The 13,920-nt window shown below is 36.4% G+C and overlaps 1 protein-coding gene across 2 annotated transcripts in view; it reads left to right on the top strand.

The window, feature by feature from the left end:
• ZFPM2 (zinc finger protein, FOG family member 2) overlaps nucleotides 1-13,920 on the top strand; it is a 474,885-nt gene that overhangs the window by 239,968 nt on the left and 220,997 nt on the right. For both annotated transcript variants that reach the window (XM_007446542.1, XM_007446543.1), the window contains exon 4: nucleotides 494-612. In XM_007446542.1, the coding sequence (XP_007446604.1) occupies nucleotides 494-612 (119 nt within the window). The remainder of the gene's footprint in view (nucleotides 1-493; nucleotides 613-13,920) is intronic.

Below are 13,920 nucleotides of genomic sequence, written 5' to 3'. Positions count from 1 at the left end.
TTGCCAAGTACTTTCAAAAACTCTCCATGTTGTTCACCAAGAGTCTTAAATCACTGTAATACAGTTATTGCCTAAGGTATATATCTTGAATTGTAATTTTTTAGTTACTTTGGTGATCAAATATAGGAATTTTAACTCTAAGTCATTGTCCTAACGCTTCTTGTCTATCTGTTTTGGCATTGGATCAATGCTTTCTGAGGACGTGTTATCATTTCTACTTCTTAAGGATTTACTAAATAGAATGGACTTCAGTAGGTGATAAGTGTGCAAAGGCTAAAGAAAGAAATTGGACTAAATGTGAATATAATTATAAGGACAAGTTTTATTATCCTCTCAGGATACCAAGATCAGTTGTTTTTCAGATGAACATAATTAATTCTCTTTATATGAATCCTGAGAATATTGTTCGTGTAAAGCAAGCACACAAAAAGAGACGGCTGTTGGTAAAGCACAAGTGAAAGTAATTTAAACGCCTCGTGTTCATTGTCTGCAGGAGAGCTGGAGGTGTTTCAGAAAGATGGAGAACGAAAAATTCAGAGTCGGCAGCAACTTCCAGTGGGAACCACCTGGGGGCCGTTCGCTGGGAAGATGGACCTGAATAATAATTCCTTGGTATGTGGATGTTCTGAGATGGTTGACTCTTAATACTTTGTCATAGCACAGAAATTATCTCTGCTTGCTTCCCAGTGAAATCACTAAAAATAGCTGTTTTTTCTTTCTCATGGACCACAAAACTGGGATGTCTTCCAAGTGGTCTGTCTCTGACAGTATTATATGTAGAATTTAGAGGGAAACAGGTTAATCATACTAACTGGTTATCTAGTAAGGTAATTTATAAGGTTGTGGCTTTATCTGCTTAGCCAGACTAATATTGTCCATATTTAATAATATATACAAATGCTTTTATTTTTTAGATGACACAAATGAATTGTCATACATTATAAGTTTACATGATGAACAAGGAATAAACAACCTTGATATTGCTTGGTAATACTATTTGTACCTTTAAGAGTGAGACTGAGTGATCAGCATCATAATTTTTCTTGTTAACTTTTTTGTAAAAATTCTGAGATCAGAAAGTCTACCTCTAGGAAAGATTGTAGGGACAATTGATTGATTAGATATTTTAAAAAGTTATGGAAAGATGGAATATTTGGTTACATTTAAACTTCATTTCTTAATTGAATGTTAACTTCCTATTGCAGCTGTAGCAAATTACCACAAACTGTGGCTTAAAACAACCCAAATTCATCATCTTGTAGCCTGAAAGGAATCTCTCTGGGCTAAAATCAAAGTGTCTGCAGGGCTGAGTTTTTTCCTGGAGCTTCTAGGGGGGAATCTGTTTTCTTTGCTTTTCTATCTTCTAAAGGTTGTCCACAACCTTTGGCTTCCAACCCCCTTCCATCTTCAAAACCAGCAATGGCTGATAGAGTCTTTCTCATATCTTTATTCTGATTCTTGTGTCTCCCCCTTACACATTCAAGAACGCTTGTGATTACATTGGGCCCACCTGGGTAATCTAGGGTACTCTTGCAACTTTAATTCCATCTGCTTTCTTAATTCCCTTTTGCCTTGTAACACTCACAAATTCCAGGGATCAGGAGATTAGGACTTCTCCTATTATAAGTAACAATACAAGGGATAAAACTTGGGGATAAAAACGTTTTATATTCTTTAGGAGATCCAGAAATTATTTATATGAATGGAAGTCCTTCTCTCTAAATGGCATTTTTGTAGGAAGAGTTTCATGCCTGCTAAATATCTCCATCTACACTGGGGGTCGGGGGGAGACATAAAAACTCCCAGGGGGGTTTTGACAAGTGTGCTCAACTCAGCAACATTGCTTTCCTTTTTCAACTGAGTACATGAAAGAAATTTCTTCTTCAGGCTATTACATGAAAGAAACTGGTATGTGCGGATTTTTGCTCATTTAGTGCCATGTGGATGAGACAGAGGTCATTGATTTAACTAAAAGTAATGATTGGAATAAATAAGAAACATTTGTGTCATCAAACTTTCAAACAACATAAAAGGTTCTAGGGGTGTGCTTTTTGCTTCCTAAATCCATGTGTTTAATCCGTAAAAGGATGAAGCAGGAGACTGTACATGTGTTTAAGAACCAAACAAGTTGATAGACCAGGCTAAATATTTAATAACTGGGCAGTTTAATTTGTGGTGGTCCAGTGCACCTACTTCAGAAAGGGTTTGAGAAGTGGCTTCATGAACACTGCAGACCTTAGCTGGTTGAGTTGTATTAGTGGACTGTTCTACTGATTCCTTTGATAGAGTAATATTAGCTATTATACTGCTTTATCAAGCAAAGGCAAGAGGAAGATTGTGTCAACATCAAAGGTTGAATTAAATGCTATTCAAAACCCATTTTATCTGGGGGTTTCTACTGGTTCTTTAGCATTGCTTTAAAAATGTTTTAGGCAATAAGATATTTATCTTATTTGTCACTGTATATCAGACACCAACATAAACTTTAGTCATTTCTCTATTTCTTCAAGAGTGTACTGCCATTGAAGTGACAGCTATTGTTGATATAAGAAATGCATGTTTTCCCCTTTATTATATCAACATAATATCTCTATGAAAATGCAACTTTTGATTAATCTTTATATCATTATATATATGCAGACTGGTGCTTTTTACACATTTTTAACGTATGCTAAATTGTGGTGTGTGGAAAGTAAACCTATTTGTGGAACTTTAATTTTCCAGTGAAATATTTTTAGACAGATGACATCATTTGGTTCTTTTTTCATGCTTCTATACCACTCTAAAGCTGTCTTGTGCCATACATAATATCTTTTAAAGGATTCAATTTATAGTTATGAAGTTTTTGGTGTTTTTGATACTATTTGAAGTGAATGAATGCTCTTTAGGGTATCAAAAACCAATCGTGGGGAATAGTTTTTCAATAGAAAATAATCTTAATACCCTAATTTTCTCCTTTTTTCTTAGGATTTAAATATTTAATTCACGTTAATTCCCTAAACTATAGCATTTTCTCTATTTTAAAATGTAGTTGCTTTGCTAAAATATACTTAAAATTTTTTTTTGACAATAACATTCTTTTCCAGAATTTACTTTTGATTTTATGTCATTAAATACTACTAATACTAATATTGACATTACTGTTTCTTCTGTAGAACAATTGTCTAAGTTATACCTCGTACTTATTTTTTCTAGACACTATATGGAGAATTGGAAATGGATTAGCTCCCTTACTCCTCAGAACAAACCTGTGAATTTGGTTCTAGTTTTATTTATTTATTTATTTATTATTGAAGTATAGTTGATTTACAATGTTGTGTTAGCTTCAGGTATACAGCAAAGTGATTCAGTTATGCATATATATGTCTATTCTTTTTAAGATTCTTTTCCCTTATAGGTTATTACAAAATATTAAATATAGTTTCCTGTGCTATACAGTAGATCCTTGCTGGTTATCTATTTTATACATAGCAGTGTGTATATGTTAATCCCAACCTCCCAGTTTATCCCTCCCCCGCTTACCCCATTGGTAACCACAAGTTTGTTTTCTATGTCTGTGAGTCTTTTTCTGTTTTGTATGTAAGTTCATTTATATCATTCATTTTTTAAAATTCCATATGTAAGCAATATCATGTGATATTTGTCTTTCTCTTTCTGGCCACTTCACTTAGTGTGGTAATCTCTAGGTCCATCCATGTTGCTGCAAATGGCATTTTTCGTTCTTTTTTATCGCTGAGTAATATTCCACATCTTCTTTATCCATTCATCTGTCAATGGACATTTAGGTTGTTTCCAAGTCTTGGCTGTTGTAAATAGTGCTGCTCTGAACATTGGGGTGCATGTATCTCTTGGAATTATGGTTTTGTCTGTACATATGCCCAGGAGTGGGATTGCAGGATCATACATTAGCTCTACTTTTAGTTTTTAAGGAATCTCCATACTGTTCTCTATAGTGGATGTATCAATTCACATTCCCACCAAAGTGTAGGAGGGTTCCTTTTTCTCTACACCTTATCCAGCATTTATTTTTTGTAGACTTTTTGATGATGGCCATTCTGACCAGTGTGAGTTGATACCTCATTGTAGTTTTGATTTGCATTTCTCTGATAATTGGTGATGTTAAGCATCTTTTCTTTTTTTCTTTAAACTTTTAATTTTATATTGGAGTATAGCTGATTAACAATGTTGTGATAGTTTCAGGTGCACAGCAAAGGGACTCATCCATACATACACATGTATCTACTTTCCCCCAGACTTCTCTCCCATCCAGGCTGCCACATAACATTGAGCAGAGTTCCCTGTGCTATACACTAGGTCCTTGTTGGTTATCCATTTTAAATACAGCAGTGTGTACATGACGGCCCCAAACTCCCTAACTATCCCTTCCCCTCATCCTTCCCCCTTGAATTTGGATCTGTTTAAAATTATATTTATAGATAAGAAAATAAAGGCTCAGGCCTTTTGATTCCAGAATCTGTGTTTTTAAAGACCAGCCCACACTCCTCCTCAATAATATCTATAACATGATTTGAGTATGATAAAATTGTTAGGGATTTCTTTACATGAATTCTAAGTTTATAAAAATCTCTGGGTGAAAATATGCAGCGATTAGAGGTAGACTCTTTTTCTTCTTACTTTGGGCAAAATATTTGTTATTATACTTCATAACTATCATGACTGAGGAGTTATGAGTTAATTCAAAGACTACCACAATTTTATTAACTCTTTATATTTGGACAGTACTTTAATATGTGTTTTATATCATGAAGATAAATTTTCTTTACCATAAAATGTATAGCCTACTAAACCTTCTTTACCCAACCTGGAATCAGGTTTGGAATTAGCACACTCTTTTAAATTAGCACACCCTTTTAAATTGCTTATTCGCCAACCGACGTAATGTTACTCTGTTCAGACTCATGGTGTCGTCTCAAGAGATCCAGCACACTAATTAATCCAACACAGTAATTAATTGAGTCACCATGCCAGATGTCAAATCCTTTTTATATCTTTCAAGTTCCCATCTTGAAGTGCATTAGCAATATGCCACCTTCTGCAGGAAGCCTTTGCAGACCAGGCATTTGGATGTATATAGAACATTTCCAGAAATATAGGCTATATAGAAACACCAAATGAATTGATTTGACAAAAAGTTTTCCTTGGAATCATGTAACACACTGAACACAGAAATAAATAATCTTTTGCTCACACCTCATTATCTTGTTAGATATTTCATGCTTAATAGCAACATATAGTTAATATTTTCATTGGGCCAGATAGGGGTCAAAGTGCTTTATAAGTTTTATATCTCATTTAGTTCTTACATAAGCATATGAGAAGATAATATCCATTTTTTCCTCCTTTGTTATCGAGGAGGAAACTGCTACTGTGAGAAGTTGAATAACTAGCCCAAGGTCACCTCAATCTGACTTGAGAACCCATGTTGCAATCAAATACTGTCTGAGAAATTTTATCTGTAATATAGGGATAATAATGCTACCTAGCTTATCAGAATTTTGTAAAGACTAAATGAGGTAACATACTTGAGTTATCCAGAAATACTGACTACTGTTACTGCTCAGTCACCTGTAAAAATGGGTCCATTAAAATCTGTCAAGTTTAAAACTGAAAAGACACTCCAAATTAAATAAGTAAAACTATAGACTTTTGGCATTTGGGGATTTTACGTGCCTAAATTTGACTATTTTCCAAGGACACTGTATTAGCCTGGGTTCTCCAGAAAAACAGAATAGGGTGTGGTGTGTGTGTGTGTGTGTGTGTGTGTGTGTGTGTGTGTGTGTGTGTGTCTAGAGAGAGAGTGAGGGGGAGAGAGAGAGATTTATTATAAGGAATTGGCTCACATGATCATGGAGACTGGCTAGGTGAAAATCTGCAGTTTAGGTCAGCAGGCTGGAGATGAAGTTTGTTACTTGGGGAGGCCAGTCTTTTTGTCCTATTCAGGCTTTCAACTGATTGGATGAGGCTCACCCACATTACAGAGGGCAGTCTGTTTTACCCAAAGTTCTCTGATTCAATTGTCAATCTCAACCAAAACTTCCAAGTTAATACACAAAATTAACCATCACAGATTCCAGAGGTCTATGGTATATTGTAAGTTTCAGTTTTTTCAGGCAGTCTTACACCCCTGAATGAATTGTTAGCCAGCAAGTGAGCCTAGTTTTTTTTCCAACATCCTACCTCTGTGCCAAGGAATAACTTAACGTGCTATCCTGGTGACACAAATTTCATGTTTTTGAAAGTCTTATAATTTTATTCATTGAAAATATCAAAGGACTATTGACAAGGAAGGAATTTTTAAAATCACTTTAAATTGTGATCAATATCTGTTTTGGAGGTGTTTTAGAATTTCTGTATTTATATGTTTTGCCTTTGATGTTTTCCCATTTTCTCCTGAGGACAGAAATCTTTGTAATATGCTAAAATCTCTGCTATGCTAGCCCAGGTAAGTGCTTAATAATGATCAAACAACCTTTATAGAGAAGGTTAGGTGTCTCTAATATTAGTGACATTTGCCCTCTCTGTCTTTTGATATATCAGCTGTCAGTAGCTAACGAGTCTTATTCAGCGAACTGCATGCTGGAATCATGCAACATGCATACTTAATTAAACAGAACATAAATAGAAAGTCCCAGGTTACTTAATATATAGTAGTAAACTTATCACAATCTGTTTAATTCAACAAATGAAATTTGACATAGAAATTTCATTTTATTGATGCCATTCAATCAGAATAGAGCCTTGTTTTATTTTCCCGTGGGGTTGTGACATTGAATTCTACAAACAGGAAATACACATCTAAAGGATACTATAGGCAAAATTTTATTGACTTAATAATGACATAATGCACACATTAAATTCCACCCTACATTTTTTAAGATAGTTATTAACATAGAAATGTGGTTGAGGAAAGAATTAGAGATTCCTGATCACATCACAGGGAAATATTAGAATTGTTAGATATCTCCATTGCTCCCCTTCTAGTTCTGACTCTTCCAGCACCCGTCTCTGAGCCCATTCATTGCCATGGTCTTCAAGCCGCATGTTGTACACACTCTAGAGCAACTATATCCCTATCCATGTGTCTCTAGCATTCACCTGTATTGCCAAAGGCTGCTTAGTGGAATCATCTCTGACTTTCTATTTGAGAACATTTCTTCCAGCCTCAGGAACAAACCTAACTGCAAGCCCGGCAAGCTGGAAGTGCTGGAGAATTAACGCTTCCAAAAGTAATCCTCAACCAATTATGGGCAGAAGTAGGTGGATAAATACCCCTGCTTCCTCACCTCTCCATTAGGATAGGAGAAGTGTTCTACACAGTCTCTTGGAATTTGCCAGTGAAATTGAAGTCCAGCTGGCTTTATAACACAGCGTTTATGGGTTTTCTTTCTCTTCCTCCTTCCTCCTCCACACCTCTACTGAATTTTTCTGAGATCACCCCTCCAATAAACTACTGACACTTGAATCAGTCTCAGGGTAACCTTCTGTGGAAGCCATACCAACACAGCTTCTAGGATACAATAATGAAGTAAATTGGAAAATTATATCCAAATTATTGTTGAGATTCTAGATGACATCGACTTTTTCTTAATTGTTTGTATTCAATTCTAGATCACTGCCTCTGGCAAATAATAGATACTCAATAGATTCTCTTTGAAATAAAAATCTGATCTAATTGAATTTCCTTACCAGGAGCAGTCTGACTGACTCTACCCATACCCTCCCATCTCCACCCTCTGAATGATATTTATAATGCTGCTGAGGCATGACTTTTTGTGGGGTCTTATATTTCTTTTCATTGATGTTGACATTGTGAACAATATCCTCCTTTTAATATTCATTCTAATCTGGGCTCAGGACTACCATACTTTCCTACTTCTTATGTCTCTCTCTCGGTCTTGGCTCTTTTAAATTTAACTGCGAGTGTTTCCCAAAACACTCTGGCCTTTCTTCTCTTCTCCCGCTGTTCCTAGTGCCTCAGGGAGCTTATCCACTTGCAAAGCTTCAGCTACTAATTTACAAATGACATTTAAATTAAAAAATCTCTAACCTTGGCTTTTTACCCTTTCTCTAATAGCACATTTCAACTGTTTTACAAGCCTTTCCCGCTGACTTCCTCCGACTAAACAGTCAGGAGGTGAGTTTATTACTGTTTCCACACACTGTCTCTCTGTTCTCCCTGACTTCCAAATTTTAGTCTCCTTTAATCCGAAGTCTCTCCCTCTCCTTTTCTGCCTCTGCAGGAAGCTCTTTCTATGAGTTATCCCATGTTTCCCTCCCATTTCTACCTCCCCTTCTCTCACATCTCAAATGCCTATTTACATATTTAGTCACACACACACACACACACGCGCGCGCGCGCGCGCACCCCTCTCCTTTATTGGTTATAACTAACACCCTTGTTTTTGTCATCCACTCAGAGCCAAACATCTTTTCATGTCCAGAAACCAAGTACCGTAATTCCTGCTTTCTTCGTTTCTGTTCCCTTCTTTCTGTTCCTGCCACCACTGCTGTAGGCGAAACCTCCATCATTTCTTCCTTGATTATCACAGTATTCTTCTGACTTTCTTTCTGCCTTCCTTCTTGCCTCCTTTTGCTTTACCCAAATCACAGTGTGTCCTAAAAGCAAAACTAATCACTTGTGTGCTTAAGACATCCTAAAGGGCACAAGAGAACCCAAACTTTTGGTGAAAGGGTCTTCATGATATCACCTTCTCGACTCTTACCCCTTTTCCACTCTCAGTGTAAGTGTCAGTCCACCTCAGCTACCTGCAGTGCTCTGAAAATATTCTTGTCTTACATCTCTATGCATTTGGCTGTGCTGTTTTATCATCCTAGAAAGCACTATGACCTACCCCTCAGCCCCTCTTCATCACATTAGCTCCAATTGTTACTTCAAGACTCAGCCCAAGGTTACCCCAAAGCGAACCTTCCGTAAAGCTTCCAGTCTGGAATAGATATCCACTCCTCAAGTATTTCCATGATTTTTAGGTTTACTAGGATAAGAACATTTCTAACATAACTCCAAGTGTCTGTTTACTTGTCTGTCTCCCCTGCAGACTGTATGCTCCTTATTTATCTTCTATGTTTGTATCCTTCTTACCTAGAACAATGTCTGGTTCAAAGCAAGTCCTCAATAAATAACCTTTAGAGAATGAGTCAATTAATCCTTTCCTTTAACTTTTCTCCAGTAACAGTGAATGAGGCCCCTCTTTCTTTATTTATTCTTGTATTCTCCCTGAGTCTTTTACCCATTTTTCCTGCCTCCTCTGAGATCTTACTTCATCTGCCCAAGTTAACAATACAATACTACAGTTAATGCCATCTTCTGCCTGTTTTGTTTATATTTTTTCTTAATCTCATTTGAGGGTAATATGTAATAGGGGAGGGCAGTGATCTCTATTTCTTCAGTTTTTACCCAATAAAAAGATATGCCCATGATGGCTTCTTGGTAAATATTGAGTAATTTCAGTGTAAGATTTGCGCCCCTTTGAAGCAGTTAAAGACGACGAGGTGGTGAGCCCATTGAGGCAATTATGATTTGTTTATAACAGAATCCGTTTTAGATCCCTCAGTATGACATGGGTGAAGGCCAAGAAGGTATTCTGCTCTACCATGCTTTCTGTGAAGTCTCATCCAGCATCGCAGTTTCCAGTGACAAACCATCTGGGAAATTCCATCTGTCTCTGCTTGGAAACTGAGGTGGCAGTCGCCCACTGTGAGCAATTTTCTATTAACTTCTTGGATAAGATCAGCCAGATTTATACTGAATTGATGGGAACCGTAAGAGCAGGGTTGTTCCAAGAGAAGACAAATGTACAGATTCCTCTAATTGGACTTAAGCCAGTTTCATTCACGGATGCCCTTAGGTTCTAGTAGTGCAAAGACTTATAACCTTTTTAATTGTACCCTGTTCCTCTTGGGAAATGTTGGTGAAATTCATTATTGATGGAGACTGTAGATTTGTCCCTTAGGGAGGCCAAGATCCTGGCTTCTCTTATACTCTATCTGCCATGTGGAGAATTAATGGTAACTGAGTGGACAGGGAAGCTGCTCCAAGAAGACATGAGGCAAGACATTTAGTGCAGCAGAGCCTTGGAAAATGGTGTGTTGGTCTGGTTTCTAGAACTAGAGGACAATTTTGTTGTTGTTTTGTTTGTTTGTTTGTAGAAAAGGGGAGAGCTCAGGGAGAGGAGAGATTGGTATGGAGTCCCAAGTTAGTAAAAGCATCCTGTAGAATTTGAGTCAGAAAGAAAGAAACGAAACACCAAATAATTACTCCACAATTCAAATCTCTAGAAGCAAACCAGCAAGGTCAATTACATATGGATCCAAATGGACTTATTGTATTATAATGTAGGCATAGTGAGGTTGGCAGTGGATGGAATTATATTGTAATGTGGGAAAATAACCGTTGAAATGTAAACATAAAGTTTGCATTTCCTGGTAATTTATATCTGGCTCCAAAAAATACACCTTTTATATGTAGCTAGTCTGTCTGCTAATCTCAATCTCCCTTTAATTTGCTTTTTCTTCTGATGGTGAAGTCTTTCTAGATACGTTATGTTTGGACTTGGATTTGCAAGGTGGGGACACAAAGACACAATTCCTTGCCGTATATAGACAGTTTTATTTATGGGTCTAACTTACTGGCCTGTGCCTGAAATTTAAACACATTTTTGCCTTTGGGTTATGATACTTGGCTAAACCTCTTTTATACTTAGGCCACGTTTTAATAAACAAAAAGCATCTTTTTTGTTTAAGATTATTCCTTGTTCCCTTTTTCTAGAATTCCAAGGAGAATTTTATTGAAAGTGATCTCATGGAATTATCAAAATGACTCTGTGATACACTATTAGTTTAACCAATGTCTGGAAGGAGTAGTTGTTCATATCATTATTTAATGTGATTAAAGTTGCTCTACTAAGAAGACTATGTGTGTAAAGTTGAAGAGACTGCTGAGAAGCTCTACCTTTTCCACAGAGTATGGGTATGAAAGAAGAAGTCTGGCTATTGGTTTATACATCCTGTTACTCTTTATAGAGTAGTTCCTGTTTGTAGATCTTTTTTCACACTTCAGGGTCCCTTAGGGGAGAGAATCTCTTTTCCCTCCAGGGAGTCTATCAGATTCTTGGGTGGTGAGGAAGTATTTTGCAAAATATAACTCTGTTGTTTTCATAACACAAATTATAGAAAAATACTTTTGGCTGGAGGAGAAGGTAAAATGAGAAAGCATGTGAGGAGTAGTTGTTTACAAAGTTGACCCAAAGTTTCATCGATTATTTTATGATATATCTGGCATGCCTTTCAAAGTCTTTCTCCTTGACTTTTTTGGAGACTTGCTGTTCCACAACTCTTTTTAGAACAATTGGTTTGGCATGTGCGCTTACCTGTCATTTGCGTGGTTATAATAAACATTGTTCCAATGTTACGAGAATTTAGCAGTGATGTCAGCTAGGCATAATAATTCATTCATTCAGTAACTTGGAGATGGTAACTTTGAAAGAATGGACATAAGTGCTATATTGTATTCCTTCTGCTTGACCTTAAAACTCAATATTACTTAGGCATAACCCTTTAAATATAAAATATTAGACTCATAAAATATCAGACTCTGTTTTTTAACTATCAACAGGTATTCCCAGGACACCCCTAATCAAACATCATAACTTAACATTAGCTCTCAGTTAGCATTGTCAATCTTTAGTCTCGTAAGAGATTTTCCTGGTGTAGGCAGGTTTGTGAGTCTGATCCTGTCCAAACCACTCCTACAAGGTGATGTTGTATGATGTCCAGAGGCAATAATTCTTACATGCATTTATAAAAGAAAAATAAAGTAATATTTCTAAAATGTTTTTGTAAACTTGAGAAATTATTTGAGAAACTCTTTTCTGGAGATGAACATCTCTTTTCCTTGTTAATTTAAGTATTGAATTTAAAGGCATTCTTTATTATTCATTTACTTTTATATCACTTTTTAAATAAAATCCTTTGCCCTAGTTCAACAAAACTGTGCTTCTTGATTCTAGTAATCTGTATGTCATTTGTGCTATTCTATATATTTTATATCTCTTTCTATTTTAAAGGTCGGGAGCTCAGAGTCAAGCATAGGGTTACGTGTGTTAGTCTTGTGGTTTTCTCATACTCTTTATTTTCTCAGGGTCAGAAATATGAGCACAGCTTGTCTATGTGTCTTTGGTAGAGTGTCTCATACAAGGCTGGATTCAGAAAGTGACAGCCAGAGCTGTGGTGTCATCTGGAGGCTCAACTAGGAGAAGGTCTGCTTGAAAGGTCACTACATGGCTGTTGACTCAGTTCCTTGCCTCCTGGGCTTCTCCATAGAGCAACTCACAGCATGGCAGCTGGCATCTCTCTGAGCAGGCAAATGAGACAGCAATACAAGGAGCCCAGGACTGAAATCAGTCCTATTGTTACCTAGTCTCGGAAGTGGGCGTCCCATCACTTTTGCTGAATTCTGTTCATTGGAATTGAGTCACTAGGTCCAGCCCACCCTGAAGGGAAGGAAATTGCACATAGGCTTGAAACCAAAGGCTGTGATCACTGGGGGCCTCTCACAGGCTGTTTACCACTAAAAGTAATTTGCATAAATAGTTACCTGGCCTCTGAATAAGGAAGGACTTTCTAATAATAGTAGCAATGGGAGAAATCACAAAAGAAAATCCAATTAATTTGAATAGAAAAATCATATATTATAAATATATATAAATCATATATTATAAAAGATCATAACCAAAATCAAAGTTTAACTGCTCAGTAAAAGACATTTGTGAAAATGAGATACATTTTATTCTCGTTTTTGAAGGTAAATAAGGTCTTGCACATAGAAGGTCATGAATAAATTCTTGATTAATTTGTTTAGAAATTGTGAGGACAGAGAAAGATGAATTAAAATATATGAAACATAAGTTATACAAAATCTAATGGGAAATAAGAACCAGGGCAGATTGTTTGCTGAGTATTTCTTCTCCTTCAGTAGTTTTGAGAAACATACACTAACATATTGTAAAGATCAGAAATGGGGAGAAAGCATGGGAAAGAGCCCATGATGTGGTCGATGTAGCCTGATGCTAGTCCCAACTGTTATTACGCAAAGTGGATGTGCTATCTTGGGTAATCACACCTGCTCTCAGTTTCCTCAGTTATAAAATGGGGGTTATTATACCAGCCCTATATCTTAGAGTTGTTGTAAAATTATTTAAAATTATATGCATTTAGTCACTTTGAGAAATATACAGATTATTATACAAACCTAGATTACTTTTTATTATGCCTGTGAATAGAAAGTAGATTACTCGTTCCTTTAATTCACCAAGCAGTGCTTCAAGCCTTTTCTCTTCAGTCTCCTCTCTGAACATATTTAAAAAGCATTTTTGGTTGTCATTGTACATATGCATCTTCATACACATGTGCACACATGTATTTATATACACACAAACACACACATACTCATCGATTAGCTAGCATCAGTATTCTGAAAACTCATAGCCTAGAGGAGTACAAGGTACGAACTTAGAGCATTTATCATCTAAGGAGACAATCACCACAGAAGCAGAGAAAAAACATGTATTTTTAGTAAGAGAAAGAGAGGTTAAGTGGTCAAACTGCTTTTTGAATTATGCTGGCTTCTTTGTGTTTTCTTTTTGTAAGGAGTTATTCTTCAGAAAGCATTTCTCAGGTGGGTGATTGGGGATTTCAGACAACTGGAAAAGTAATTTACCCTGATTCACTTTTGAGTTACGTTTGTATTTCAAAATGTGAACTCAATTCTTTCATTACTTATGGCATTTTAGAGCTCAGTACAGAATGGCGTGAATAAGGCAGTCATAATGCAGACAGCGATGCACCATAAAATAAGAAGGAATGGGTGCAGAGTTCGGAAGA

Source organism: Lipotes vexillifer, unplaced genomic scaffold (genome assembly GCF_000442215.2).
Source record: "Lipotes vexillifer unplaced genomic scaffold, Lipotes_vexillifer_v1.1 scaffold327, whole genome shotgun sequence".
Classification (NCBI taxonomy): Eukaryota; Metazoa; Chordata; class Mammalia; order Artiodactyla; family Lipotidae; genus Lipotes; species Lipotes vexillifer.
This window is presented reverse-complemented; position numbering and strand designations above follow the sequence as displayed.